The following is a 25820-nucleotide window of genomic DNA, read 5'->3' as shown; positions in this document are numbered from 1 at the left end:
TCAGAAGGGATGGAGGCATCGTATCACAATTATAAGGAATGTAACAAAAATTTTCAAAAGAACAATCAAATTAGCAAAAATGGACAATAAAAAAAGAATTGCAATAGAAAGTAAGATCAACCCTAAACAGTTCCTTAAGTACCTTAATAACAAAAAAAATCAGAAAAGAAAATATAGGACCCTTTCAGTGTTAGATGGGCAGGCAGATTATTGGAGATAAGGAAAAAAAGGAGAGGTATTAAACAAATTATTTGCCTCTGTGTTTACCAGGGAAGAATCAATTTCAATAGAAGAGCCGCAGGAGGAAGCCACAACCTCTATATTAATGAACAACTGGTTAACTGAGGAAGAAGTTCATAGGAGGCTTGATAAAATTAAAGTAAATTAGGAACCTGGCCCCGATAGCATACATCCAAGAGTTTTCAGGGAGTTAAGTTCAGTAATAGCCAAACCATTACATTTAATATTCAAGGGCTCCTTTTCCACAGGCTCAATACCACAAGATTGGCGTAAAGCAGATGTGGTGCCTATATTTAAAAAGGGAGCTAGATCCCAACCGGGGAATTACGGACCTGTAAGCCTGACTTCAATAGTGGGGAAGCTACTTGAAGGTTTAATACGGGACAATATTCAGGAATAGCTAATGGAAAACAAAATTATTAGTACTAGTCAGTATGGATTTATGAAGGATAGATCATGCCAAACTAACCTTATTAGTTTCTTTGAGGAGGTAAGTAGGAATTTAGACCAGGGTAATGCAGTTGATGTGGTCTACTTAGATTTTGCAAAGGCTTTTTATATGGTTCCATACAAGAGGTTGGTGTACAAAATAAAGCAAATTGGACTCGGTACAAATATATGCACCTAGATGGAAAACTGGTTGAAGAATAGACAACACAGTAGCTGCAAAGGCAAACAATATGTTATATTGCATTAAACAGGCAATGGATGGAAGGGAAGTAAACATAATTATTCCCCTTTATAAAGCGTTGAATATGGAGTACAATTTTGGGCACCACTCCTTAGAAAAGACATTATGGAACTAGAGAGAGTGCAGAGAAGAGCCTCCAAATTAATAAAGGGGATGGACAATCTAACTTACAGTATGAGGAGAGGCTAGCTAAATTAGATTTATTTACATTAGAAAAGAGGCATGTAAGAGGGGATATAATAACTATATACAAATATATACGGGGACAGTACAAGGAGCTTTCAAAAGAAGTATTCATCCCAAGGACAGTCCAGGAGACTTGGGGTCATCCCTTAAGGTTGGCAGAAAGGAGTTTTCACATAGCAACAAATGAAAGAGTTCTTTACAGTAAGGGCAGTTCAAATGTAGTATGTGATGGCAGATACAATAGATTTGTTAAAAAAAAGGTTGTATAACTTTTTACAAAGGAAAGGTATACAAGGATATACCAAATAAGTATACATGGGAAGGATGTTTATCCAGGGAGTAATACGATTGTCAATTCTTGGAGTCAGGAAGGAATTTATTTTTCCCCTTATGAGATATCATTGGATGATATTTCACTGGGGTTTTTTGTTTGCCTTCCTTTACAAATATTTTTAAATACATTTATTTAAGTTTACTGTACTTACATCAAAGATATTTTGTATGCAGATTATCATAACATATTTCTGACTACACATTTTTTTTTAATATGTAGCTTTGCAAATACAATGGTAATTTGGCAGGAAGGCAGTCAGAAAAGAGCATATTTAGCCTTAAATAAATGGGCTTTTTCATATGACTGACCAATGTTTAGTACATTTGTCCAAAAAGAAAATAAACTGACTGTAGCAATGTACATGTAGTTGACACTGGTTTTGATCAGGGTTCTCTGGCAGTACCATTACTATTAGTTATTTCTTGTCACTAGGCTACTCCTTTTCCCTTTTACTTGGGAAATGTCTCTTTTTTTATTTCTCAAGCTTCAAGAACATTGTGAGCAATGTACGTTTGCCAGGACCCTGATGAAGCACGCAAGTGCAAAATGCATAGAGGTCATGTGAGGTTGCTCAGCGCATGTTTTCATTGGTTGGTGTTGTTGAACCTGGAAGTATGAGTTGGTGCTCTAACAGCTGACAGAGATCGCGGTACAACAGACATTAACATTAGTAGTACCCATCAGCATTTCTTCTTCACTTACTGCGTCTGCATACACAATTACTTATTGTAAGTTTTATTTACTGCATTTCTGTTATTGTTGTTATTGTACTGCTGATACAGTATTCCTTGATGTGTTATTTATATTATGTTGTTGATTTTAACATTATAGTCCGTCTCTAGTGTTTAGTGAAATATACTCATTCAAACTGACCCTCAGTGCGCTGTCTGCATTCTTTCTGTTACGTTTGATTACTACATTTTTTAAAAATATAGTCAGGTTTTTATTCAAAACAAATATACAGGCATACCCCACATTAACGTACGCAATGGGACCGGAGCATGTATATAAAGCGAAAATGTACTTAAAGTGAAGCACTACCTTTTTCCCACTTATCGATGCATGTACTGTACTGCAATCGTCATATACGTGTATAACTGATGTAAATAACGCATTTGTAACAGGCTCTATAGTCTCTCCGCTTGCGCACAGCTTAGGTACAGGTAGGGAGCCGGTATTGCTGTTCAGGACGTGCTGACTGGCGCATGCGTGAGCTGCCGTTTGCCTATTGAGCGAGATGTACTTACTCGCGAGTGTACTTAAAGTGAGTGTCCTTAAACCGGGGTATGCCTGTAGTGTATTTTAAAGAATACAAGAGTTCATCACATTATTAATACAGCTCTGACATAATTAACAAGTACCATACAAACATACCTTATATAACCATACATTTGACCAAAAATTAAATATAATTGTAATATACAACCACTACTCAGATATATATATCTGAGATAGATATATATATCTGAGTAGTGGTAGTACTGAGTAGTACTTTGTTTTTTAATTAAGAAGTAGAAATACTTTCATGTGAGATGTGAGCCCCTATTTATTTAAAATCTCCTAGCCACAACAAGAGCAAAACAGGAACATAAGCAGCCCTAGATTTATCTAAGGAATAAAAGTTTGTGTACACCAGTTTTGCAGCCTAGAGACTTTGAGATATAGAGCCAATAATGTTTAAATATAAACAACATTTTTAATATACAGTTTAATATACAGTATGTATAAGGTATATAAAAAAAAAAGAAATATCATAATAATCGTTCCCAGAAAATAAGACAAATATAAACACACTTTCTTATTTCATTTTATTTCTCATACTCCAGATCTTGTGCTTCTCTGCCATCTCTGAACAGGGCTACTGAAAGTTAAAAACCCCAACAGGACAAATCTCCTGTAATCTCTTTTCATTTCTTAATAACTAGCAAAAAAAACACAGATCCCTGTATGCTGCGCTCTCATATACAATACATTTGTAACTATAGGTTTATTAATATTTAACTTTATTAGTTAGGTTTTAAAATATAGTCAGAGTATTTATAAAGCACAAACAAATAGGTGATAATAATATATACAGTGAATAGCACAAATAAAAATGTGATTATACTGAGTGTGTATAAAAAGTGTGTGTTTATTTTTAAGTGGATAAATATGCAACCTAAAAAATTGAAAGAATGAACAACTTTTAATGAAGAATATAACATACACATTTAAAAGTTAGATCAACAAAGGTGTGTATTTTGAAACCAAGTAGGAGTGACTGCAGATTGAAATGGCGCTTGTACATTGGGTAGCTGTTGAGTACAATATGTACAGTAAGACAACTTCCTTTAAATGCTTTCTATATCATATGCTATCAGACCATCCATAGAAAATCCCAGATAAAAAGACACTCGCTCTATACTTTTGCCACTTCTCAGCTGTCCAAGGTAAACAGGCCTTACTGGTATCTTAATTCTTTCTTCATTGCCACATTCCACGTAGATAAGATTGTTTTCGGTTCTGCCATGCACTCGAAGCAAGAGATTCTCTATATGCTTTTCTTTCCATATATCTCCGCACTGCCAGAGGGAATTTAAATCAGATTGTGGGACGGAAGTAAAGCACTGGTCAATTTTCCCTTTGTGAATTAATCTTTTTAGGTCCCTGTTTTTGCCTAGATAGAAATGTGCTATGGGTTGCTTGGAATGGCACATGTGTCTATACTGCCCCCTAAAAGATTTTTTCATAGCTACAACATATTTCTCAATGAGTAATGAATCCGCATCTAACTGATGCATGGTATGTGGCCAGAAAAGTAAGGCGGCTACAAAGTACGGTTCTGAATACTGGTGCTCTAAACCCACCATCTGTAAAATCTCTCTGAGGTATTGTTTTAAAGTTTTTATTGGACAGATTTGTTCAGACTTGGGACAAATACAGTGGAGCACTATATTTGCCAAAATGAAATTCTGTTTATCCCTCAACAGCATTGTGTCTGTGCAGTGCTGTAGCAAATAGCGATATGCCTTTACTATGGCTTCCAATTTCTCTTTATCATGACCTGTGAGATATTGTAGTATCCCTGAAAACTTGTCTGCTTTGTAGGACTCCAGGCAGGCCCTGTAATCTTCTAAATATAGAGAAATGCTGCCCTTTACTTTCACATTTTCGTCGGTTATTTGTATAAGATCAAGATCCCAGAATGTCATTCTATATTTTTTGAAGAACTTTGAAACCTTTGCACGTGTACTGAACTCTAAACCTTCTTTCAGGATGTTCCTTTGTTTCAAATAGACAAAATAGTCATCAAAGAAGTCAAAAGTCTTTTTTAAATGCGATTTTAGTTTGATCAGGAAATATCTGAACTCGCTGAGTACACTGTGGAAATCCTCATGAGATTTCTTAAAGTTGTCATCTGACAGATCCCACTTACCCGACAAGTATTGTTTCAGGTGATTCCTAGATAACACATTTTTTTTGTCAAACCATGGTAGCTGTAAAAGTATGTCTATTGTACATAAACATACTTCTATCTGGCCAAGATATCCTGCTGTATTATACACATTATACCGTTTAGACTTTGCCGACTCAAACTCTTCTCTTTCAGCTTCTGTCTTTTCTGTTTGTTCTTGGCATTCCCTGAATGCATCAGATGCACAAACAGCAATTTCAAGAAGATCTTTCAATTCTTGTGCTGTTAAAATATTCTGTTTGTTATATTTATCCATCATGCTCTTTAATTGGGTCTTATAGATTTGACCTAGAGTATCCAATACAAAAGAATTGCCAGGTGCTATTTTCTTCGCATTCTTGGCCCATTCCAATGCACAAGGGAAGTTTTTATCTCTAATGTAAAAGTGCCTTGCTAAGGCTTGACAAATGTATGGGTTTAGGTTGAATCTGACTGTTCCCTCTTTCAGAACTATTTCCACACTTGCACTACCTTCCTCTTTTTGTACGTCTTCAATTAAGGGAGAAAACAATGTGTCTGTTTCATCACCGTGTTCTTTTCGATGCCGTGTGATCAGCATACTTTGCATATTTTGCAAAAGCAACTCTCTCCCTATTCCATAGTCGTAAAACACATTGGTATTTAACAGTTGTAATATGATGTGACTTTTATGCATGTTATATGTGGATTTCAACTCCTCTATACAGCGACTAGCAATCAGTGGATGGATTATGCGCAGGCCTTCATATCTGCCGTATTCTTCAACTTCTGTGCGTAGTATTATAGTGAAATAAGTCCCCATTTTATCTTCTATACTCTCAGTACCCCAAAATGTCTTTTTTGCAGTTATTCCTAGAAAGTCCTCGCACATCGAAGCAGATATTGTGGAATTCTTTACATATGTGTTTAACAGGGCCAAAAAGGAGATAAGTTGTGCTTCCTTACTAGCACTTTTTAAACCTTTAAGTATGTTTCTCACAACATTTTCTATGTATCTCTGATCAAAATTGCTTTTCATTATCATAAATGAATAGAAATCCTCTGGCTTCTTATGCTGCTGCTCGATCTCTTTTAATTTTGTTTCAAAAGCTCTCTTCTCCTGTGAAGAAAGTTTATGCTTCAAAGCCACACTATCAGTACATTTCGTTTTCGAGCTTTGCTCTGGTTTCTGAGATCTCAAGCAGTTTAAAATAAGCACCACAGGTTTTTCGTATCTTATGTATTTTTCTGCAATGACTGATCTAATGGAATTGAGCAAAATATACACATTTTCTTCCTCTTCATAATCATCCACAAGAAGCAGCGCAGGAAAATAATCTGCACTGTTTGTTGATCCATAAGTGACTAGGTTTGTAACTTCATTTGCAATTTCTCTAAAACTATCTGTTTTTCGCTTTAAAGTTGCACATCTGAATTTTTTCCTTAATTCCCACAGCACATGCATTGCTGAAGTGGATCCTCCACAACCAGGGTGATGATACAGGGTAATCATTTTTACACTAATTTGTTTGTCATTTTGAGACCATGTTTCAATCAAGTCCTTTAATTTGTCGTGAATGTCTCGTTTAATAAATGGTCCAGAATAGCTTTTCATTGAAAAGTAGAAATTCCACCATGATGCTTTTCCTCCTCGATAAAAATGTTCTTCCTGGGTTTTCCTAAAGGTGTCAAATTCTAATTCATTCTTCTCTAGCTCTGTATCCTGACATTCGTTTAAGCAAAGAATGTCTAGAGATGTCATGAGATCTTCATCTTTCCTATGCAGGACAATAGAAGAATAGCCTGATGATGGCAAAAAGCGATGAGAGGATTGCATCACAGATTTTAATTTTAGGATCGTCCCGTTGACATTTTCGATGGCTAAGTTGTAAATACATTTCTCTTCCATTTCTTCTGCCGTTACAAATCTAATTTGTAAATCTCTCCATCTCTGAAAAGTTTGTTCACTTTCACAAATGCATACAATGTCATTCATCCCACTAAGTTCCTGATAAAATGTACTGAAAACTTCATTCATGGGATCTGCAGGGTCTTCTACAGGAGAGAGTAATAGAAAAACAACAAGGAATTTCCCCCGTACCAATATGTCTTTTCGTGAAAGAAAAGAAATCAACCTTCTGACTTCTGCAGCCTTTTCTTTTTGCCACTCCCTATGACTTAATGGTGCGTAATCTTGACTGCCAAGATCTGACCTTCCATTACAGAAGACCCAGCTGGTTTGTTGGTAAAGTTTGAGGCTTTCAAGTTTTTCACATGTTGCATTATCCATATCTTGATATTGATTTGGAAAGTGCAAATTTGGTACTCGTTTCTCTTTGTAAGATTTGCATAGACCATTTGTAATGGATTCTGGGTCAAAATCAAAAACTGCAAACCAGTCTATTTCGCTCATAAAGTCTAGGTGAGTTCTTTGACTTGGATGGCATTTGTTAGCTACTAAAATGTACCATTTGTAAAAGGAATTATCCAATATATCTCTGTTGCCTGTAATTAAACTTACGAGTTTAGGACCATCTTCTTTTTTTTTCTTTTGTTTTTCTTTGTGTTCTTCCTCTGCTCTTTTTCTGGCATCATCTCTTGACTTCGTTTGAGAATAAAATGCTTTGAAATCTGCATCATTATGTTTTACGTTTGCCAACATATCCCTAGAGCTTTCCCCTTCTCGAGCAAAGCATGTTTTTTCTTTACTTTGTTTCCATTTATTTTCGGTGAAAATCTGTTGATGTGTAGAGAATATTTCTGAATTACAAAGGGAGTGTTCAGGAACCACATCCACTTCTATAACAACTCTATCAGATTGTGTGTTTTGTTGATACAATACATCCACAAATCTAGGTGGACGGATGCATTTTTGTGCTACATGTAGTTGCTTATCTTCAAAGTATTTGTTAGTCATTTGTCTGATATAATTGACATATGTTTCTTTGTTGTCTAGTTGAATACCAATGATTTCCCCATGTGGTTTGTCACTTACTCCAAAATGGATTGTACCATTAGTGCGGGCGTTCATGCAAGCAGCGGCAAACCTAAAGACCTCATTGCAAAATTTCATTTTTTTATCCTCTTCCGTTGCATTTTCTGTATTCGTGAAAAGCTTGTACTCATGAACTTGGTCAATATAATTAGTGGTTCCTGATTCAGGTTGAAGAACATAGTGTTGTATGTAGCGCTTGCTCTCATGGGCCCTATCAAAAGGGTATGGTGTGCAAGGTAGTTTTGAATGACTATGATCAACATTCTCTCGTTCATGTAATGTGTTTTCCACTTTATTCTTTTCATTTGTTTCAGTACTTTTTTGCGTTGTAATAACTTCCAACTCTTTAGTTCCTTCTTTATTTAGACTCTTTTGCTTTCTTTTTGCTCCATCTTTGTCTGTCTGTGTACATTTTGCACCAATGTCTTTAACATCTTTACTTGGTATGTTCAGATTCTTGAGGCGGTGACTTATTAATTTAGCCGATCCAAATGTTATTCCCATTTCCAAAAAATCTTTTTTAGACAATATATTGAGAACTTCACCTGTCACATTTTGTTTGTATAAAATTTCAACTTCACTTGAGTCCATCGAAGAGCATTTTGTGACCCAACTTCTTACGTGGTCCTTAGTCCATTCGTCAACATTGAGAGGCAAATCTGATTGTTCATCCATTTTGTCTTCTCTGTTCCTTAAGATAAAAAAATAAAATAAATGAAATACTGAAATAGCTAAGAGACAAAAAATGTAATACTAAAAAAATTAATTTGCTTCAATGTGACAACCACGCTGATTAAGAAAATAACAAGACACTTAAATAGGGCTTTTGCAAGAAAAAGAAACCATTTTAAAAGAGTGGAACCATTGACTTATAGTATACAGCTCCAAATAGATTTGCCTACAGTATACTCCAAAGATAGACCTATCTGTGAACATAACCTGAGATAGTTGGGGAAACATGCAAAATATATATAAATTATTTAAATTAGTGTAACGGGTATTCCCCCACCCAATCGCAGATATGGTGTAGGTGCAAGGAACATATATTGTTACTCAGGTGTGGTGCGTTACCTGTTGGCTCACAGGAGGGCTGAGCTTCCGCCACGGGGAACCTGGGGCAATTATACTAGGGTACTCACTTACAACGATGCAGCGCCTCCACCTGCGATGGCTCCCACCAGAGGGGGAGTTGTTCCTCGCAGGACAATCACAAATAATCACATACACAGTGGGTATAATAACTAATGGCTTTACTAACATGCATGGAGAATATCATCACATCAATCATAACCTGTGTCCTTCTCACGAGGAGACACTAACAGTGACGTCTCGCAGGACGATTCCCCAACACTAGGTGATCCCACCCAGTGTCCCAAGAACCCCACCCAATGTCCCGTACTCCTACAGAGATAGTCAATGGGTGACTGCGCAGTCACTATTTAAGCTAAGGGCCCGTTGGTGCACTTGTGTATCAGATAGTACCTGCCGAGCACTCCCGCGCTCGGATCTCCAACGGGCTTCACAAAGGATCAGTCGTATGATGGTTCCGTCTGATTCTACACCGGACTCCTTGCACGCGAACTGCCAGGGGTGGTCCGAACCTGGTGAACAGTCTCTGCAGACCCCAACGAGGGTCCGAACCTCTTAGCAGGAACCGCAGCGTCTGCTGTGTCCCTGTCTAATCTAAGTGGCACTAACGTGACAGGAATCCTATCCTAGGGCCTGTCCCTGTAGTGCAGCAACCTGTAGTGGCTTAGGGAACTCCTATGGGCCTGCAGGGGTAATGACCTATCCCACCCCCTAACTACCCAAGTCCCTCGCCTCACTACTATCTAACTAGTCCCAGCGCCTCCAGCAGCAAGCTGTAGCTCACTGGAGGCTGCAGCCAACGTGCTGCGCAACAAGGTGCCTGTCTGTCAGACCTCACAGCACTAACAGCCGTGACTCTGACAAGGCAGCACTCTACACTAAGGGCAGCGTCCCTATCTTGGGCCTCCCTAAGCATTTACCCACTAAACAAGTGGGGAGTTGGACCTACCTGGGGTGTAGGTACCTATATGGGGCAGGAGCTACACTCGCTCCCCGCACCCTTCCTTCCCTCACAGCTCCCTGACTCCAACTCACTTAACTGATCACTATCAGCGCATGCAGCAACACCCTGCAACTTAACACTAAGTCTGCTGCTGCCTTTCTTTCCTTCTATTCCCCAGCTCCCACTAATGCAAGTGACAGGGTCCCTAACCTGAGGGCTGTCCCTGGCAACACTCACTTTACTGGGGAGCTGAGCTATCTGGGGCCCTGGGGGTGCTGGCCTAGTACAGGGAGTCCCTGACTCCTGTACCCTACCTCCTTCCCTGGGCTGCTCCGGTCTCTGACTGACTAGCGTGCTCCAACTGACAAAAACCCTGTCTGCCCACAACATTGTTGCAACTCTGCAGCATGAGAATCTGCCAGCTCTATTGACTTCAATGCTGCCTGTGACAAAGGTGAAAGTGCAGTCCCTAGAGGCTGCTGGGAATTGTAGTCCTTGGCAAAGCTCTTTTCTATGGGGACCGCGTGCGCGATCTTTACTGCGCATGGGCGAAGCTCGCGCCAAAACCAAGAGGGCGGTGCCCGCCGGGAGAAGTCGCCGTCCCCTTCCCCCACTGCCACAGGGGTAAGGCAGGGGGCAAAGGAAAATCAGGGGAACCGGGGGTGACCCCCTTACATTAGCTTATATTTCAGGTATCATGTATGTTTACAGGTTTCTCCCTCTGTGGAATATAGATTAATCTATTTGGAGGTATCTGTAAGTCAATAGGCCCTCTCCTAAAATGGATCATTTATCTCTCCTTCTCTCCTAAAAAGCTCAATGGGAATGTGTGAATTTCTTGCTCATTTTTAGCCATGCAACATTTTTGAACTTACAGAAATTATATAATGTATCCATTGGCTTATATATCTCCCCAAAAAACTAATTTATAATACACAATGACAGATACCTGTGAACCTGCGATATCTGGGAAGTAAGCCTAACAGCATATTTAAATTAGCTTATTTCTCTCTCCCAAACCCCACTTCTGGGTCTGCTTATAAATGTTTTGCAAATTGCTTGCGTACTCTGATGAGGCAAAAGGCAAATTTCCTTTGGTTTACAAACTTCTGCAAAAGGATTGAACATCTCTACTTGTTTCCACAGTCCTGTCCTTTAATAAGTGATACAGAATTGAAAATGAGTGTTTGCTTTTACTAACATATATTGTGAAAGCTCTGTACCAGCAGGGGATCAGAGTGCCATAATACTGTATGTAAACCCTTTTATCATTGTAGAAATTAATTTTCAGTGAATGATATAAAATCTTAACAGTTTAGAACTTTACATGAGCCATGAACCCAAAACATTTTATTTTGGTTTAGTTAAGCTTTGAGATTACTTCATTAAAGATTCAGTGCTGGTCACTTTTACTTAAGTAAGCAGATTCAGTGAGTTAATAAGGTTGTCAATCACGTGGCACTCTCTACACCCTGTATAAAACAAGACACCAGACAGGAGAAGAGGTCTTTGAGCTGACGTTATTGAAATTCCTCAAAAAGGAGGAACAGCCAAAATGACAATTTCCACAAAAAAAAGTCTGGTAAAAGCGAACGGGAGTTCCTGAAAGGGGGGGAGGATAGCTGGGAGAAGTGTCGGCTGGCTGACACTGCAAGGTCGGCTTGTGTCAGCCCACCGGGTCCTCTGTGCGCCACAGGGCCCAAGCTCTCCTCGCGAACTCTCCCCAACCAAGTGCACTTAGGCCGGCCAATGCCAGAAGTTCGTCCCACCCAGAAGTCGGGCCCGACTTCCACATCCAGCCTTCGAGCCCTGCTCCCCTCAGCCATGGAGCCCTTCCTCGCGAGGCCCTCAACCTCCCCCAGGTAAAATTGTTAGAGGAGGGGAAAATGAATAAGGGGGAGAAATACAGTGAGGATGGGTGGGGGAATACAGGGGGAGTACAAGAGGGGCGTGTGAGTAAGTGGGGGGAGATTAATATAGGGGGGAATGTGAAGAGGGGAGAAATACAGGGGCCAGAGAGAAATATAGGGGGTGAAAGGGGAGGGAGAGAGAGAAGGGTTGAGAAAGAGGGAAGGGTTGAGTGAGAGAGAGAATGTGAGGAGAGAGAGAAAGAGAGAGGTGGGTGAGAAAGAGAGAGGTGGGTGAGAGAGAGGGGTGGGTGAGAGAGAGAGAGAGGTGGGTGAGAGAGAGAGAGAGGTGGGTGAGAGAGAGAAAGAGGTGGGTGAGAGAGAGAGAGAGAGGTGGGTGAGAGAGAGAGAGAGAGAAGTGGGTGAGAGAGAGAGAGAGGTGGGTGAGAGAGAGAGAGAGGTGGGTGAGAGAGAGAGAGGTGGGTGAGAGAGAGAGAGAGGTGGGTGAGAGAGAGAGAGAGGTGGGTGAGAGAGAGAGAGAGGTGGGTGAGAGAGAGAGAGGTGGGTGAGAGAGAGAGAGAGGTGGGTGAGAGAGAGAGAGAGGTGGGTGAGAGAGAGAGAGAGGTGGGTGAGAGAGAGAGAGAGGTGGGTGAGAGAGAGAGAGGTGGGTGAGAGAGAGAGAGGTGGGTGAGAGAGAGAGAGAGGTGGGTGAGAGAGAGAGAGAGGTGGGTGAGAGAGAGAGAGAGGTGGGTGAGAGAGAGAGAGAGGTGGGTGAGAGAGAGAGAGGTGGGTGAGAGAGAGAGAGAGAGGTGGGTGAGAGAGAGAGAGGTGGGTGAGAGAGAGAGAGGTGGGTGAGAGAGAGAGGTGGGTGAGAGAGAGAGAGGTGGGTGAGAGAGAGAGAGGTGAGTGAGAGAGAGAGAGGTGAGTGAGAGAGAGAGAGAGGTGAGTGAGAGAGAGAGGTGAGTGAGAGAGAGAGAGGTGGGTGAGAGAGAGGTGGGTGAGAGAGAGAGGTGGGTGAGAGATAGAGAGAGAGGTAGGTGGGTGAGAGAGGGATAGAGAGAGAGAGGGAGGTGGGTGAGAGAGAGGGAGGTGGGTGAGAGAAAGAGGAAGGTGGGTGAGAGAGAGAGAGGTGAGAGAGAGAGAGAGAGGAAGGTGGGTGAGAGAGAGGTGGATGAGAGAGAGAGAGGTGGGTGAGAGAGAGAGAGGTGGGTGAGAGAGAGAGAGGTGGGTGAGAGAGAGAGAGGTGGGTGAGAGAGAGAGAGAGGTGGGTGAGAGAGAGAGGTAGGTGGGTGAGAGAGGGATAGAGAGAGAGAGGGAGGTGGGTGAGAGAAAGAGGAAGGTGGGTGAGAGAGAGAGAGGTGAGTGAGAGAGAGAGAGGTGAGTGAGAGAGAGAGGAAGGTGGGTGAGAGAGAGGTGGATGAGAGAGAGAGAGGTGGGTGAGAGAGAGGGGTGGGTGAGAGAGAGAGAGGTGGGTGAGAGAGCTGGGTGAGAGAGGGAGAGTAGTGGGTGAGTGAGGGAGAGAAGTAGGTGAGAGAGAGAGGTGGGTGAGAGAGAAAGAGAGAGAGGTGGATGAGAGAGAGAGAGAGGTGGGTGAGAGAGTAAAAGCGAGAGAGAGAGAGAGAGAGAGAGAGAGAGAGAGAGGTGGGTGAGAGAGAGGTGGGTGAGAGTGTGAGGGAGGTGGGTGAGAGAGAGGGGGGTGGGTGAGAGGGGGAGAGAAGTGGGTGAGAGAGGGAGAGAAGTGTGTGTGAGAGAGAGAAGTGGGTGAGAGAGAAAGAGAGGGAGAGAGGTGAATGAGAGAGAGAGAGGTGGGTGAGAGAGTGAGGGAGGTGGATGAGAGAGAGGGAGGTGGATGAGAGAGAGAGAGGGAGGGGTGAGAGAGAGAGGTGGGTGAGAGAGAGAGGGAAAAGGGGTTTAAGTAAGAGGAGGAGAGGGGCTGAGTGAGGGCAGGCGAGTGAGAGGGGGTTCAGTGAAAGAGAGGGGAATATGATAAGAGAGAGGGGAGTATGATAAGAGATATGGTAGAGACGGGGACAGGAGGAAAGAGGGGATGTTGGTGAGAAGATGGATGAGTGAGAGAAATATGATGAGAGTGAGAAAGAGGAAGAGTGAAAGAGAGAGTTGGTAAATGATAGAAGGGTGGTGACTGAGAGAATGGTGGTGAGTGAGAGAGGGGGATGAGGGGGATGAGAGGGGTTGAGGGAGAAAGAGGGCGATGGAGAGAGGGGCAAGAGAGAGGGGGAGTGAGGAGTGAGGGAGAGAAAGGGGGTGAGTGAGAGGGGAAGAGAGGGTGGATGAGTGAGAGGTGAATGAAAGAGTGGAGTGATGAGAGAGTGGAGGGTGAGTGAAAGAGTGGAGTGAGGGAGAGGGGGTGGGAGAGGGGGTGGGAGAGGGGGAGGTGAATGAGAGAGAAAGGGAGCAGTAAGAGAGGTAGGAGTGAGAGGGAGAGAGGGAAGGGAGTGAGAGAAGGAGAGAGGGAGAAAGGAGGGAGTGAGAGAGAGGGCAGAGAGTAAGAAAAAGAGAGAGGGAGTAAGAAAGATTGGCACAGTGAGAAAGGGGGTGGGAGTGAGATGGGGAGGGGCAGAGAGAGAGTGAGGATGAAACAGAGAGGGGAGAGTGATAAGAGATAGGGGGGGATTAGGAAATAGGGGGTGTTGGTGAGAAGACAGGTGAGTGGGAGAGTGATGGGGAGAATGAGAAAGAGGAGGGAGTGAAAGTGAGGGGCTGGTGAGTGTAAGAGAGGGAGGTGAGTGAGGGAAAGGGGGTGAATGAGAGAGAAGTGAGTGACTGACAGAAAAGGGGGTGAATGAGAGAGAAGGGAGTGACTGACAGAAAAGGGGGTGAGTGAGCAGTTGCATAGCTATATTTTTTGGCCTCTGTATAAAAAAATTTCAAGGACCCCTTAAATAACAAAAAAAATGTTTCCACATGTCAGTGACTTTGCGAGCACCCCCCCTCAAACACATGATCTTGCTCTCACATCCTTATATAGCCCAGGTCCCCCTCTGGGCTCCCCTTGGCCCCCCCTTAACTCCACAACTTGCAGGGGCGTGTGAGTGTCGGCGCGGGGTGCGCTTGCCTCCAGTGAGTGCGTGGAGGGGATTCAAGCTGTTCCGGTACTCAGGATGGCACACACACACCGTAGCCACACATCTCCCAGGGGGTAGGGGAAAGTGCAATACACTACCCCCCCAAGTATTTCTCTCCCTCCCTCATAAACCACTGCATTCATGTACACACTATCCTACTGCTTTCCTTCCTACACTATAGTAGAACTTTTTATTTCCTGATAAAAAACATACAGTATTTGTTTTCTTGTACTGTATAGTGCTGATAGTGTATTCAGCACTGGACATAGAATGTTTACAGACACAGTCCCTGTCCCATAGAGCTTATAATATATATATTTGTTGGTGTCTGAGGCACAGGGAGGTAAAGTGACTTGCTGAAGGTCACAAGGACACCGGGATTTGAACCAGGCTCCCCTACTTCAAAGTCAGTGCTGTTTTCAGAATCAGTGCCTTTACTCACTGAGCCGCTCCTACAGAAAGCTGATCCGGAGACTCTGCGTCACAATAATTCCAGAACACATGTTCTTATGCTAACATAATATAAATATGTACTGTATAGTGTGGAGTTCTGGTTATTTTTGTTACTTCCAAAGTTACTTCTAAAAATGAAAATAGAAGCATTATTCTGATAAGATTTATGAATAGCAGCCTTAATAGCTTAATTATCACATCTTTATTACTGCCAAGATCCAAAATTCTTCAGCAAATTAGGGAATTTTTTATGTTCCCGACCACAACAAAATAATTTTCATGGAAATATTTTAATTTGTAAGACAGCGATTTTACTTGATGGTTGTAATGCCACTGAAGCTAAAAATGAGTGAGTCTACCTGCCCCACTTCAAATAAATGTGACCTGACACATTCCGAGACCCTTTCCCACAAGGAAATTAGGGTGCAGATCTCACCACCCTCTGACTTCTCTTTGCCCTTGTATTGTATTTTCTATATCTTCTACTCATGGTTCTTCAGTTTCTCTGCATTGTTATCTCATCTATATTACAGTATCTTACCTTTGACTTTTTTCTCTCTTGGCTCCTCCTGGTTGTTCTTTTTCTTTGTTGTCCATCTCTTACATCAACTAATTTGATCGCTGTACAAAGATATGAATTACATGAAACGTGTCATGTTATTATGGGTGATTTGGTAAATGTTTCCCATTTTCAACAGCAATTGCAAATCTCAACTGTTATAAATCTTTACATACTTACTTTAATAAACATTTATAAATAGCCAACGTTTTGACTCCTCTATCAGGGAGGTCTTCCTCAGTCCTGAGCCTAAGGAAGACCCAGAGATAGAGTTTGAAACGTTGAATATTAATTATGTGAGTAATGCATTTATTTTGGAGTACTGCTGTAATTTATTACCTCATTTAGGGATTTGGTCAGTCCGTTAGCTGTACTAGCACCTACCAACAAACTTCACTTTTTGATAATTGCTTTAGGATTTTTTTCTTGAACGCCTTGAGTACCACTCTCACTCACCTTATTAAATAAATATTTGGCCTTGACACCTTCAGAGATGTTATTATCATACAGTAATATTGTGGAAATTCTAATAGTGATTTTATGAAATGTATGCACTACAGAACCTCCGTTTTGGAAGAGTGTATTTAATGTACCAACTCCTTCTATCTGACAATTGTAGGAACAGTTATCTGAGAAGAGCTGTAATGACTCCGACCACATAAGAGTGTGTGGTGTTTAACAAGGATCTGCTGAGGGTGAAATGTTGATCATAAATGCCCTATAGAGAGATAACCAGCTTTGCAATCAGTACATAAAGGGGACTTAAATCAATGGCTTGATATATTTGTAGATAATTGTGTCACGTTCATGCATTTATCTGCCTTGATGATATGTCCTGTAACACTGGCCAACTCACAATTTATGAAGGTGACATCATCATCATGAGTTTTTGAGAAATGTATAGTTTTTTTTAATTCACCTAAAAAATGGCTCCCAACCCCCTCAATTCCTGTTAAAGGATGTTTAAAATATTTCCCAAATCTGTTGGCCACAATATGTGTCTCTTAATTAATTCCTGTATATCCTTTTTTGGTTCCCCTTCGTTCTCTGTCATGACCATCATTCCCAATACATCTTCAGCCACCTTCTTGGTGTCATCCTACATTACACACTTTTTTTTTTTGCAAAGAGGGCCGATGTAAGCCAAGTCTGGGCTATTGTGTGTGTTATTCCATTTGTCAGTTTGTGCTAGCTCATAGATGGCCATCGGTGTGTGTGGATTTAGTTTCCCCTTCTTAGTAAGCTGCTCTGTAGAGCAATAAAACCCCATAGCTTTTACCCCAAGATTATAAATGCGGCAAATTTATGACCGTTTATCCTTGTGATAATTTTTTTACGGTCAAGAATGCCAAAAGCCCCCAAAGTGAATTTCACTGTAGAAGCCCATATGATTTGGCAAATTTGACAACTTTTACCAGCGTTGCAATTTTTTTTTAGCAATGCATGTGAGGTCGGAAAAAGAAAAAGAAGAAAACAAGAAGCAACTGGAAAAAAAATGTATTTGGAAACGAGAGAGAAACAATGTGATAAGGGATGCAGAATATTAACCAGATACAGAGGAATGGGAGTAGATGTGGAGTAAAAAGGCAGAGTGAAAGAGAGGGAATTAAGTCTGTACCGCAGCAAACAAAAAGAAAGAGTTTGCTCCTCCGGACTAGAGATATGCAAAGGGAGTAAACATTTCCGCAAATATTTTTTAAGTGCACAAATAAACCAAATGCATAGTTTAGATATTTTTTTTTTTAAATAGTTGATAAAAATATTTGCCTCCTTTAAGCATCTGACTAAAACTGTAACAAAATGAACAAAAGATGAGGTGGAAATGGTCACATTTGGTGAAACATAAGGATTTATTTTAACTTGATATGTGCCTCCATCGCATTCACACAATAGCACAGATCTCTTCTCCGGATACCTAACAATCACAAGGCCAACTCTGATGCCTTTCAATGTTTTATTTTCTTTATTGCGCACTCTTACAGTAGCTAACAAAAGCCTATATCCAATAACTCTGGCCTCATAACGTACAAAATCAGTTATGTTCCCTGAGGTTACCGCAAATCCACAAAGCTAATTATATGCAAAAACAACATCCGTTTGTGATTTCATTAGCACAGGCGAAACCCCATGCTAAGTTAGCACTGCTTCATGTTAGCTTCCAATAACATGACTTGCGTTACACTTGTCTCACCTAAAGGTGGCATTAGCTCTCTTCAGACCCTGAAATATAGATTTTGAGAGAGAGAGAGAGAGAGTCCTATTTTATCAGACACCTGTGCACAAAAAGAAGCACACCTGAGATATCTCAAAGACAAGAAAATAGAAAGTGCACTAAGAACTAGAATGATATATGATATGTATTAAAAGAAAGTCCTACAGCTGCAGCGGCATGTATTCAAAAAATACACGGCGCCGATTTCCTGTGCTCTGCTGTACTCCACGCAGCATGAACACGGCCAATCGCCCCAGGGACCCGCGCGTATCGCGATTGCTTCGTTGAATTTCATGGATTCTGTTTCTTTGGGTGCAATGAAATGAATGAATTGCAGTGTGCACAGTACTGTGCTACTGTGTCAATTTCAGGTGTTTAAAAACCATAACTCAAAAATGCCATTGTCTGCACTCGCCGCACAAGTGTCTTAAGGCGGTAAGGTTTGGAAGACATCCCGCGTCATGACATCGGTATTCCGATGTACACAACGCGTGATTTGTTTAAAAAACGGCCGCTGAAGCTGTATGAAAGGACTACAAAGTACAGAAAGAAATATATAACAATAATATGAAATAAAATGCAACTTACAACATGTTAGAGTCTCTGTGTGTCTCTCTCTCTCTCTCTCTCTCTCCTCTCTCGCTCTCTCTCTCTCGCTCTCTCTCTCTCGCTCTCTCTCTCTCTCTCATAGGATTCTCTCTTATAGGGTTCTTATAGGTATCTATTGATATTATAATGCCAATTACTATATCAGAAATAATGACTAATTGTGTAATAATTACTGTACTGTAATAATGAAATTTTCTGTATAAATTACAATTGCTGTAATTATTACAATATAAAAGACTTAGCTTACCTATAACCGAACATACATTTTCTTTGCGGTTGTCATATTTCCTCAAACAAGTACATACAGTATCTTGCTAGACTCGTTCCAGACGTGATGCTAGACATTTTGTGGTTATAACCTAAAGCAGATTATTTTAGATATAAGTAGAAGGTAAACATCTTAGATACATGTTAAAGATCATACAAAATTCTTGCAGATGATAATAAAAACAAATATATGTATGGCTAAATCAGCTCAAACCCATAACACTATACTGCAGCTTGAAAATGGCTTTTTAAGAAGCGTTATCACTCTTGCTATAACAAGCCGTGCGGTAGCTGGAAAATGCCCAAACTCCAATTTTGGCCAGTAACTGCTATTCACAAAGCCCTGGTATGCAAAGCGCGGGTTAAACACTCACATCTTACTATCATCACCTCAAGGGTGACGAGATCAAAATCGCGATTTACATATGCATTACGTAGGCAGTCTATTTACTTTTACTAAATAGGACTTAAGCCGGGGGTCTCCGAAGATGACCCACATTAATTTCAGCTTCGGAGATCTCTAGATTCAGTCCTAGGTAATACAAATAAGATTATAGCCCAGCTGCATTACCTAAGTGGCTAACCGCGAAGCCAATGAAGGCGTTAAAGAGCAGGAACTGCTTTGTTGGTGGTAGATGGGACAATAAGACAATAAGTTCTCTGTGAATATCAAGCAGCCCTCATCAGAGGAGAGAGAAGAGACGTTCCTTGCACCGCACTATTGTTGCCTGAAGAGTGAACACTGAGCCTTTTCCCTTACAAAAATACAAGAACTTGTCAATGTGTAGGAAGGTGGTGGCTACTCCATTGCAGCTACATCCTCGTTGTGAGTCCTCTATACCGGAAACTGTAATAATATAATCAATTGTTTGAATATACTTTTTACTGCAAATGTTGGGGGAGGGGGCGGGGGGGAACAAATGGCGGGTGAGAAATTGCATTTAACTTTTTATGTTTCGCTGCTGAATAGAGAACGCATTACAATTTTTCTGAATTCAGAATGTTAAAAATATTGATTATATAATTTATTTTCTTGCTAAAAGTGGCTGATTGGGTTTAGAGCCGGGCTTGTGATATTTCGGATAAAACAGGACAGTGACCATGCACATGTAATAAAAGCAAAGTTTACTTGCTCCTCCCACAACGCAGAATAAAATATAGTGTTTTCCTTGTACAGTATTTACAACCGCCTTTGTGCCCCTGTTTCATGCTCTGCTTGCTCTGTCTGTCTTCTACTTCTAGCACTGAAAACAACAGCAAAGTAGCCTCTCCTCCCTCAGCAATTCTGACACATGTAATGATATTTAGAATGATAAAGACAAACTTTATAAATAACAAGCAACAGCCATATTGTGGAGCACAGATTCCTTAGTTGTTTCAAGTAACATCCCGTGCCTGGCTGCTAGGGATCCTCTATAATTAATAGCTCTGTTCAAGAGACGGGAACTTCTACAAATTATAATATCTTATGCAATATGCACATCTGCACATTGCCCATCCTTATTCATAATTAGATGTATTTAAGAGAAAAAAAATTAATAAGCGGAATATTCATTAATGTATTTTCAGAATGTATTTCCTGGTCCATTTGAAACATTTTTGGGTGCGACTGCATGTTCCTGCAAGAAATAAAAGCTATCTACAGTACTGTACTGACAATGTTTTCGTGCTAATCTAATCACAAATGTTTTACAACGTTAGATCGATTAGGTATTTAAGTATTCCTTATGCATACAGTATGCCTTTTTTCTCAGAAAGAGAACAATTGAACAATTGTAAGAGCTGCAAGAAGCTGCTTATGAACAACCAGCGTGTAATTAAATTAGATTTACTTACAGTATAAGTAACATCACTGATTTAAGTAAGGCATCGCTTACCTTTCCTTGAAGTTGCTGTAGCATTTGTTGCTGTTTTTCTCTAAGAGTTTATTAATCACATAGACTATATTGTTTTCTTCATGTCGTCCGTCCAACAACCACCAACACCCAGCCCTCTGAGAAACTGCAGAGAAAACAGGAAACGAATGTGGAAAGCAGAAGCTTAGTAGGTAGAAAAATGTGACCTTGTTGCATTTTTTTTTAAAGATTGTTGAAGTTACTGTAAATGTCTAATATCTTATTTTTCTTAAAGCAGCAAACCCCATTAAATTAGTAGCGTTTAGCATTATCTGAAACTGGGGGGTCAAGAGCTGAAAGCAAGAATACTACATTCTCCCCCTTTTTGTTTTTTCTTTCTTATTTTTATATGTAATGCATGTTGGAATGTATAATTCTACATTCTTACCTACAGTAGGTTGCAATCGTTTGGTGCTTCTGTTCTAAATCTGTAAAAAGCCTGATTGTGTTGCTAACATAATGGCTGCTTCAGTCAGTGTAACTCAGCAGCCACAATGTATCCTTATATTACTAAGATAACATTATTTATTGTTACAGTTTGCTGCTCAAACTGCTGGGCAGTTTGGCAACAAAGTATCACAAACAGGAATGTGTTGCAAAGATCTTGCACTGCTGGGGAGGTGGATTAAACCGCTACAGAAATTAAATAATGCTTTAAACTTGTTAAACATGACATTAAGAGTTGAATAATATGTTTTTTTTTATTATCTAGTAGTACAGAACTGATTTTTTTTAAAAACCCATAATATTTCACATTTTTTGTTGCTTGAAATGCGCTAATTACAAATCATGAGTCCACCTCCGCACTGAAATGTTAAAGCAGCCATCTGTGATGTCTGCCTTTGTTTATATTGATTTGCGTTATCTTACGAACAGAAGTGAAGAGGTTAAAGCTCAAATTTCACTAGTAAGTTAAGGTGCTATTCAATCAACCCAGTGACATGTAAAAAATGAATGTAATAATAATAATATGTGTCACAATACAAAAACCATAGCGGGTAGTGCAGCTCCGATGAAAAAAGACTTTTTCCAATCGCCTTTAGAATTGTTTGGTGCAGGAAACGGAGCACAAAGAACCCCAGATATATGCAAGACTAATAAAAGGGGGGGGGGGGGGGAAATAGTGCAACACATTATAAAGCTTCAAAATATAGAGGTAGAAAAAGTCAAAATCATCAGCGTTGCTGTCACCAGGAAACTGGGGGATTGGGTGGGGGTCCTGCAGCTTGGTCTTTGCTTGGTAGTCTGGTCCTGCTCCACTGTCCAAAGGGAAGCACAAACTGCAGGACCCCCACCCAATTCCCCAGTTTTCTGGTGACAGCAACGCTTCCAGAAGGGACATCCTCCCTACGTATAGGAGCGAGGCTGGGGTGCGCTGTCTGTGTCGGTTCCTGGACCCAGGGTGGCCTTAATGCATAAGACATAGCGCCATTTGTGAGTGCATTGTCTTTTTTGCTTGTTGTAGTAAATTGCATATCTGTTTTATGGTCTGTTTTTCTCTTATTTCTGTGAGCAGAGGATCTGAGCTCTAACATTACACTGCATCTCTGCCCCCATCCCACACCTGCAAGACTGAGGTTCCAGCCACCACCTTGAGAGGTTTAACTTCTTCATTGCCTTATTCTAATGCATAGCATGTGAGGATTTGGGCATTTTCTACCTCTATATTTTGACGTTTCTAACCTGGCTACTGCCAGCTCCATGGTCCCCCTAGTTGCCAAGAAATTTGTTGTCTTTTTACTGGCCCGTGTAAAAGAACAAGAAACAAAAATGGCAGCTATAGTTGCCAGCAGAAATGTTGCATTTTAGTGTTGGCTTATTGAGTGAGAACGATCCGCGCACTCATATTGTTCTCCTGGACAAGTACTGTAGTCTTGTCTAGTGGATTAAACATTTTTTTTGGAACTGTAAATAGCTTAGTTTAGATAATACAAAGAAACAAAAAAATAATACTAATTAATTAATAATAAGAAAAAAGAGTGCATCAAATGTAAGTAACAGTTATTACATCTGGTGCAACTTATAGCACCCTAAAATTAGCAGTATTTTTGATGCATATTAAAGAAAAAGTGATGCACAGAGGTGCACATTTCGATGCATCTCAGCATGCTCTGTGCATCATGAAACTGTGCTAATTCCTCCTATTGACACCTCCTAAATTGAATACTGACACTACACTGCCCTTTAAAGGCCTAATCTTAGCGCTTAGCGCTACGTGCTTGATTTATTGGTGGTTATTCAGATCGGAATATATTGACCCAAAATCAATAAAGTACAAAGCGGCGATTGGCAGCTAGAATCAGCTGCATTGATGCATAGATAAAAGTGAAGCCATTCCTGGCAATTTTATTCCCCAAATAATGCAATACATATTTCTAGTGGGCTGCATGGATATCTACTTTAACCTTTTCAGTGCTGAGGTGGATCAACACAGCTAATAAAGAGGGAATAAGTGTGACAAGTCCACACTACTATAAGTATAACTACATACAGTATGAAGCACTGTAACTATAATACACTGTACATGAATGCGATGTTCTTCCAGTGCTGAATGGATTAATGACTGAATGCAAAACATTTGGACAAATTAACACATACCTGATAAGAACACACAGTGAATTCATTGTGTATCAAATTGTGTGTTAGCTGTTAGCAGGATTCAGAAAGCACCAAGGCTGTTATCCCATATACTGCAGAGCTGCTTCTCCGCGCTGGAGTACATTTTAGTCCCATTCATTTCAATGGAGCTGATTTCCTCCCCAGCATGGGGAAGCAGCTTTACAGTATTTTGAATAAAAGCCCAAGAGCAATGAATGATTTAACTTGGTTTTGTTGTATGTATTTGGGGGGGGGGGGGGGGGATTTGTATGTATTGGAGGGATGGAGGGGGGTTATGTATTTAGGTAGTGGTGGGGGGGTTGTATGTATTTGGGGGTGGGGGTGGGGGGTTGTATGTATTTGGGGGTGGGGGTTTGTATGCATTTGGGGGGTGGAGGGGGGTTGTATGTATTTGGGGGTGGGGGAGGTTGTATGTATTTAGGGGGCTTGCATGTATTTGGGGGGTGGGGTTTTCTTTGTATGTATTCTTGGGGGGTTGTATGTATTTGGGGCGTGTTTTTTGTATGTATTTGGGGGGTGACGTTTTTTTTGTATGTATTTGGCTAGTGGGGTATTTTTTCATGTATTGTGGGGGGGGGGGGTATGTGTTTGGGGCTGAGTGTGTGTGTGTGTGTGGGGGGGGGGGCAAGGGGGGAGGGAATGAGTGTGAGGGGATTTTGAGTGACAGTGGAGTAATTTGATGGAGGGGGGAGAGTGAGAGGAGAGAGGAGATGTACATGGGAAGAGGGGGGAAATAGAGGGGGCTCGTAAGGTGTAAAATGAAGGGGTTCGCAAGACTGGCGACACAGGGGGCAGGGGCCTAGTTGTAACTCTAGTCCTTGGCCCCGGGAGACCTGTCTGCGGCCCTGGGTGCAGCTACTTTGTTTTGTGGTTTATGTTCTAATATACAGCGTAAGAGTGTGTGTACAACAGGGAGCAGACAAAAGCACAGAAAGAACTCAAATAATGAGAGATGCAAAAATAAACATTCTGCCTTTGTGTGAGAGAGTGACTGGGATATGAGCAGGTGGATATTAACCACCAATACTTGTAAATATAAAGTTGAGGTGCAAGAAAGTCCTTAGTGGACCCTGGCATCAGGGGAGGGGAGAATGGCCATGCAGCCAAACCCCAGTCCACACCAGGACCCCACACTCCCTTAGGTGATACAGATGATTCCACGAGCACTAACCTGGCAGCTTCAGCTCAGCACTCCATGTTACAAGCTGTGCAATAATGTAACTTTATATATTATCCGTCATATTCTTAATATTGCTGAACTCAGTAAGTTGTGAAATTGTTTGTGTATCATTTATTGACTCTGCAACTGTTTTTTTTTATTTTTATTTTAGTACTGTACAAATAATAAGCTTATTGTCATCTTAACATTTTCTAATTTACATATTCATATTAGCTTATTTTCCCGATACCTCAGGTATCTCTCCCCATGTTGTATAGAGAAGTATTTTGGGGAGGTATATAAGTCAATGTGTACTTTACTAAATAGGACTCCTCTCCTCTCTAAATGCACACCAGCATCAACATAATCCCTCACTCCATGTGGCGTATCCAAGGAAGGACCCTCCCTCCACAAAACAAAACACAAATGAAGCAGCGCGGATTGCTGCTTTGAGGAAGGCGCCAACAAAGATCCCATTTATTTTTAAGTTAATCTACATCAGGGGTGGCCAACTCCAGTCCTCGAGGGCCACCAACAGGTTAGGTTTTCAGAATATCCCTGCTTCAGCCCAGGTGGCTATCTATGTCATGCCTTCGACTGAGCCACCTGTGCTGAAGCAGGGATATCCTGATAACCTGACCTGTTGGTGGCCCTTGAGAACTGGAGTTGACCACCCCTGCTGTAGAGTTTAATCTCTGATCCAGTACTGCATTTGAATTCATAGCATATATGTTAAAAATAAACTACAATAAATGAACAGTCAATGTGTATAAGAGGGATAGTACAGACAGCATAATACATATAAGCATTACCTTTCCCCTGAAGTTCTTTCTGTTGCTGTTTGCGCGAGGAGACAATTTAAGAGTGACAATGCTGTAAAGAATGTCTGCTCTTTTATCTGGGGTGTGTCCAGAATTGCAGAGAGGAAGGAGAAGCAGATGTTTTTTATCGATACTGCATGGCAAGTTCTCGGTCTATTTAATATTTTTGCTCACATCTATTTCCTCACCTTTGTCTTTTTCTAGTGCAGTAGTTGTCCGACCTTTATTTGGTTAATGAACCCTATAATTACAATCTCTTGTGAAATTCGGAGGAAACCCAACCTTAGGTAAAGCGGAAGATAGAGAACTCTCGTAAGCTTGTCTTATAATATTAATGTTTAGTCCAAATAAACAAGGTACTGAAGTACTCATTTACTCTGCACTATCTCAACTGGACTAACAC

General features: G+C 40.9%; 1 protein-coding gene across 3 annotated transcripts; it reads right to left on the bottom strand.

Moving 5' to 3' along the window:
- Positions 1-3245: 3245 nt before the first annotated feature.
- LOC142487660 (sterile alpha motif domain-containing protein 9-like) lies at positions 3246-25537 on the bottom strand. 3 transcript variants are annotated; one of them, XM_075587341.1, is made up of 6 exons: positions 25409-25537; positions 20801-20924; positions 18904-19015; positions 18027-18139; positions 15818-15897; positions 3246-8549 (listed from the first exon to the last, which is right to left on the bottom strand). In XM_075587341.1, the coding sequence occupies exons 5-6, from the start codon at positions 15871-15873 to the stop codon at positions 3782-3784; spliced, it is 4824 nt and encodes a 1607-aa protein (XP_075443456.1). In that variant the 5' UTR covers positions 15874-15897; positions 18027-18139; positions 18904-19015; positions 20801-20924; positions 25409-25537; the 3' UTR covers positions 3246-3781. The 3 variants fall into 3 exon arrangements, with proteins under 3 accessions (XP_075443456.1, XP_075443454.1, XP_075443455.1); XM_075587339.1 differs by lacking the exon at positions 18027-18139; XM_075587340.1 differs by lacking the exon at positions 18027-18139 and having other exon boundaries at positions 18920-19015.
- Positions 25538-25820: the final 283 nt, after the last annotated feature.

Source organism: Ascaphus truei, chromosome 2 (genome assembly GCF_040206685.1).
Source record: "Ascaphus truei isolate aAscTru1 chromosome 2, aAscTru1.hap1, whole genome shotgun sequence".
NCBI lineage: Eukaryota > Metazoa > Chordata > Amphibia > Anura > Ascaphidae > Ascaphus > Ascaphus truei.
The sequence above is the reverse complement of the archived record's forward strand: the minus strand, read 5'-3'. Positions and strand labels throughout refer to the sequence as shown.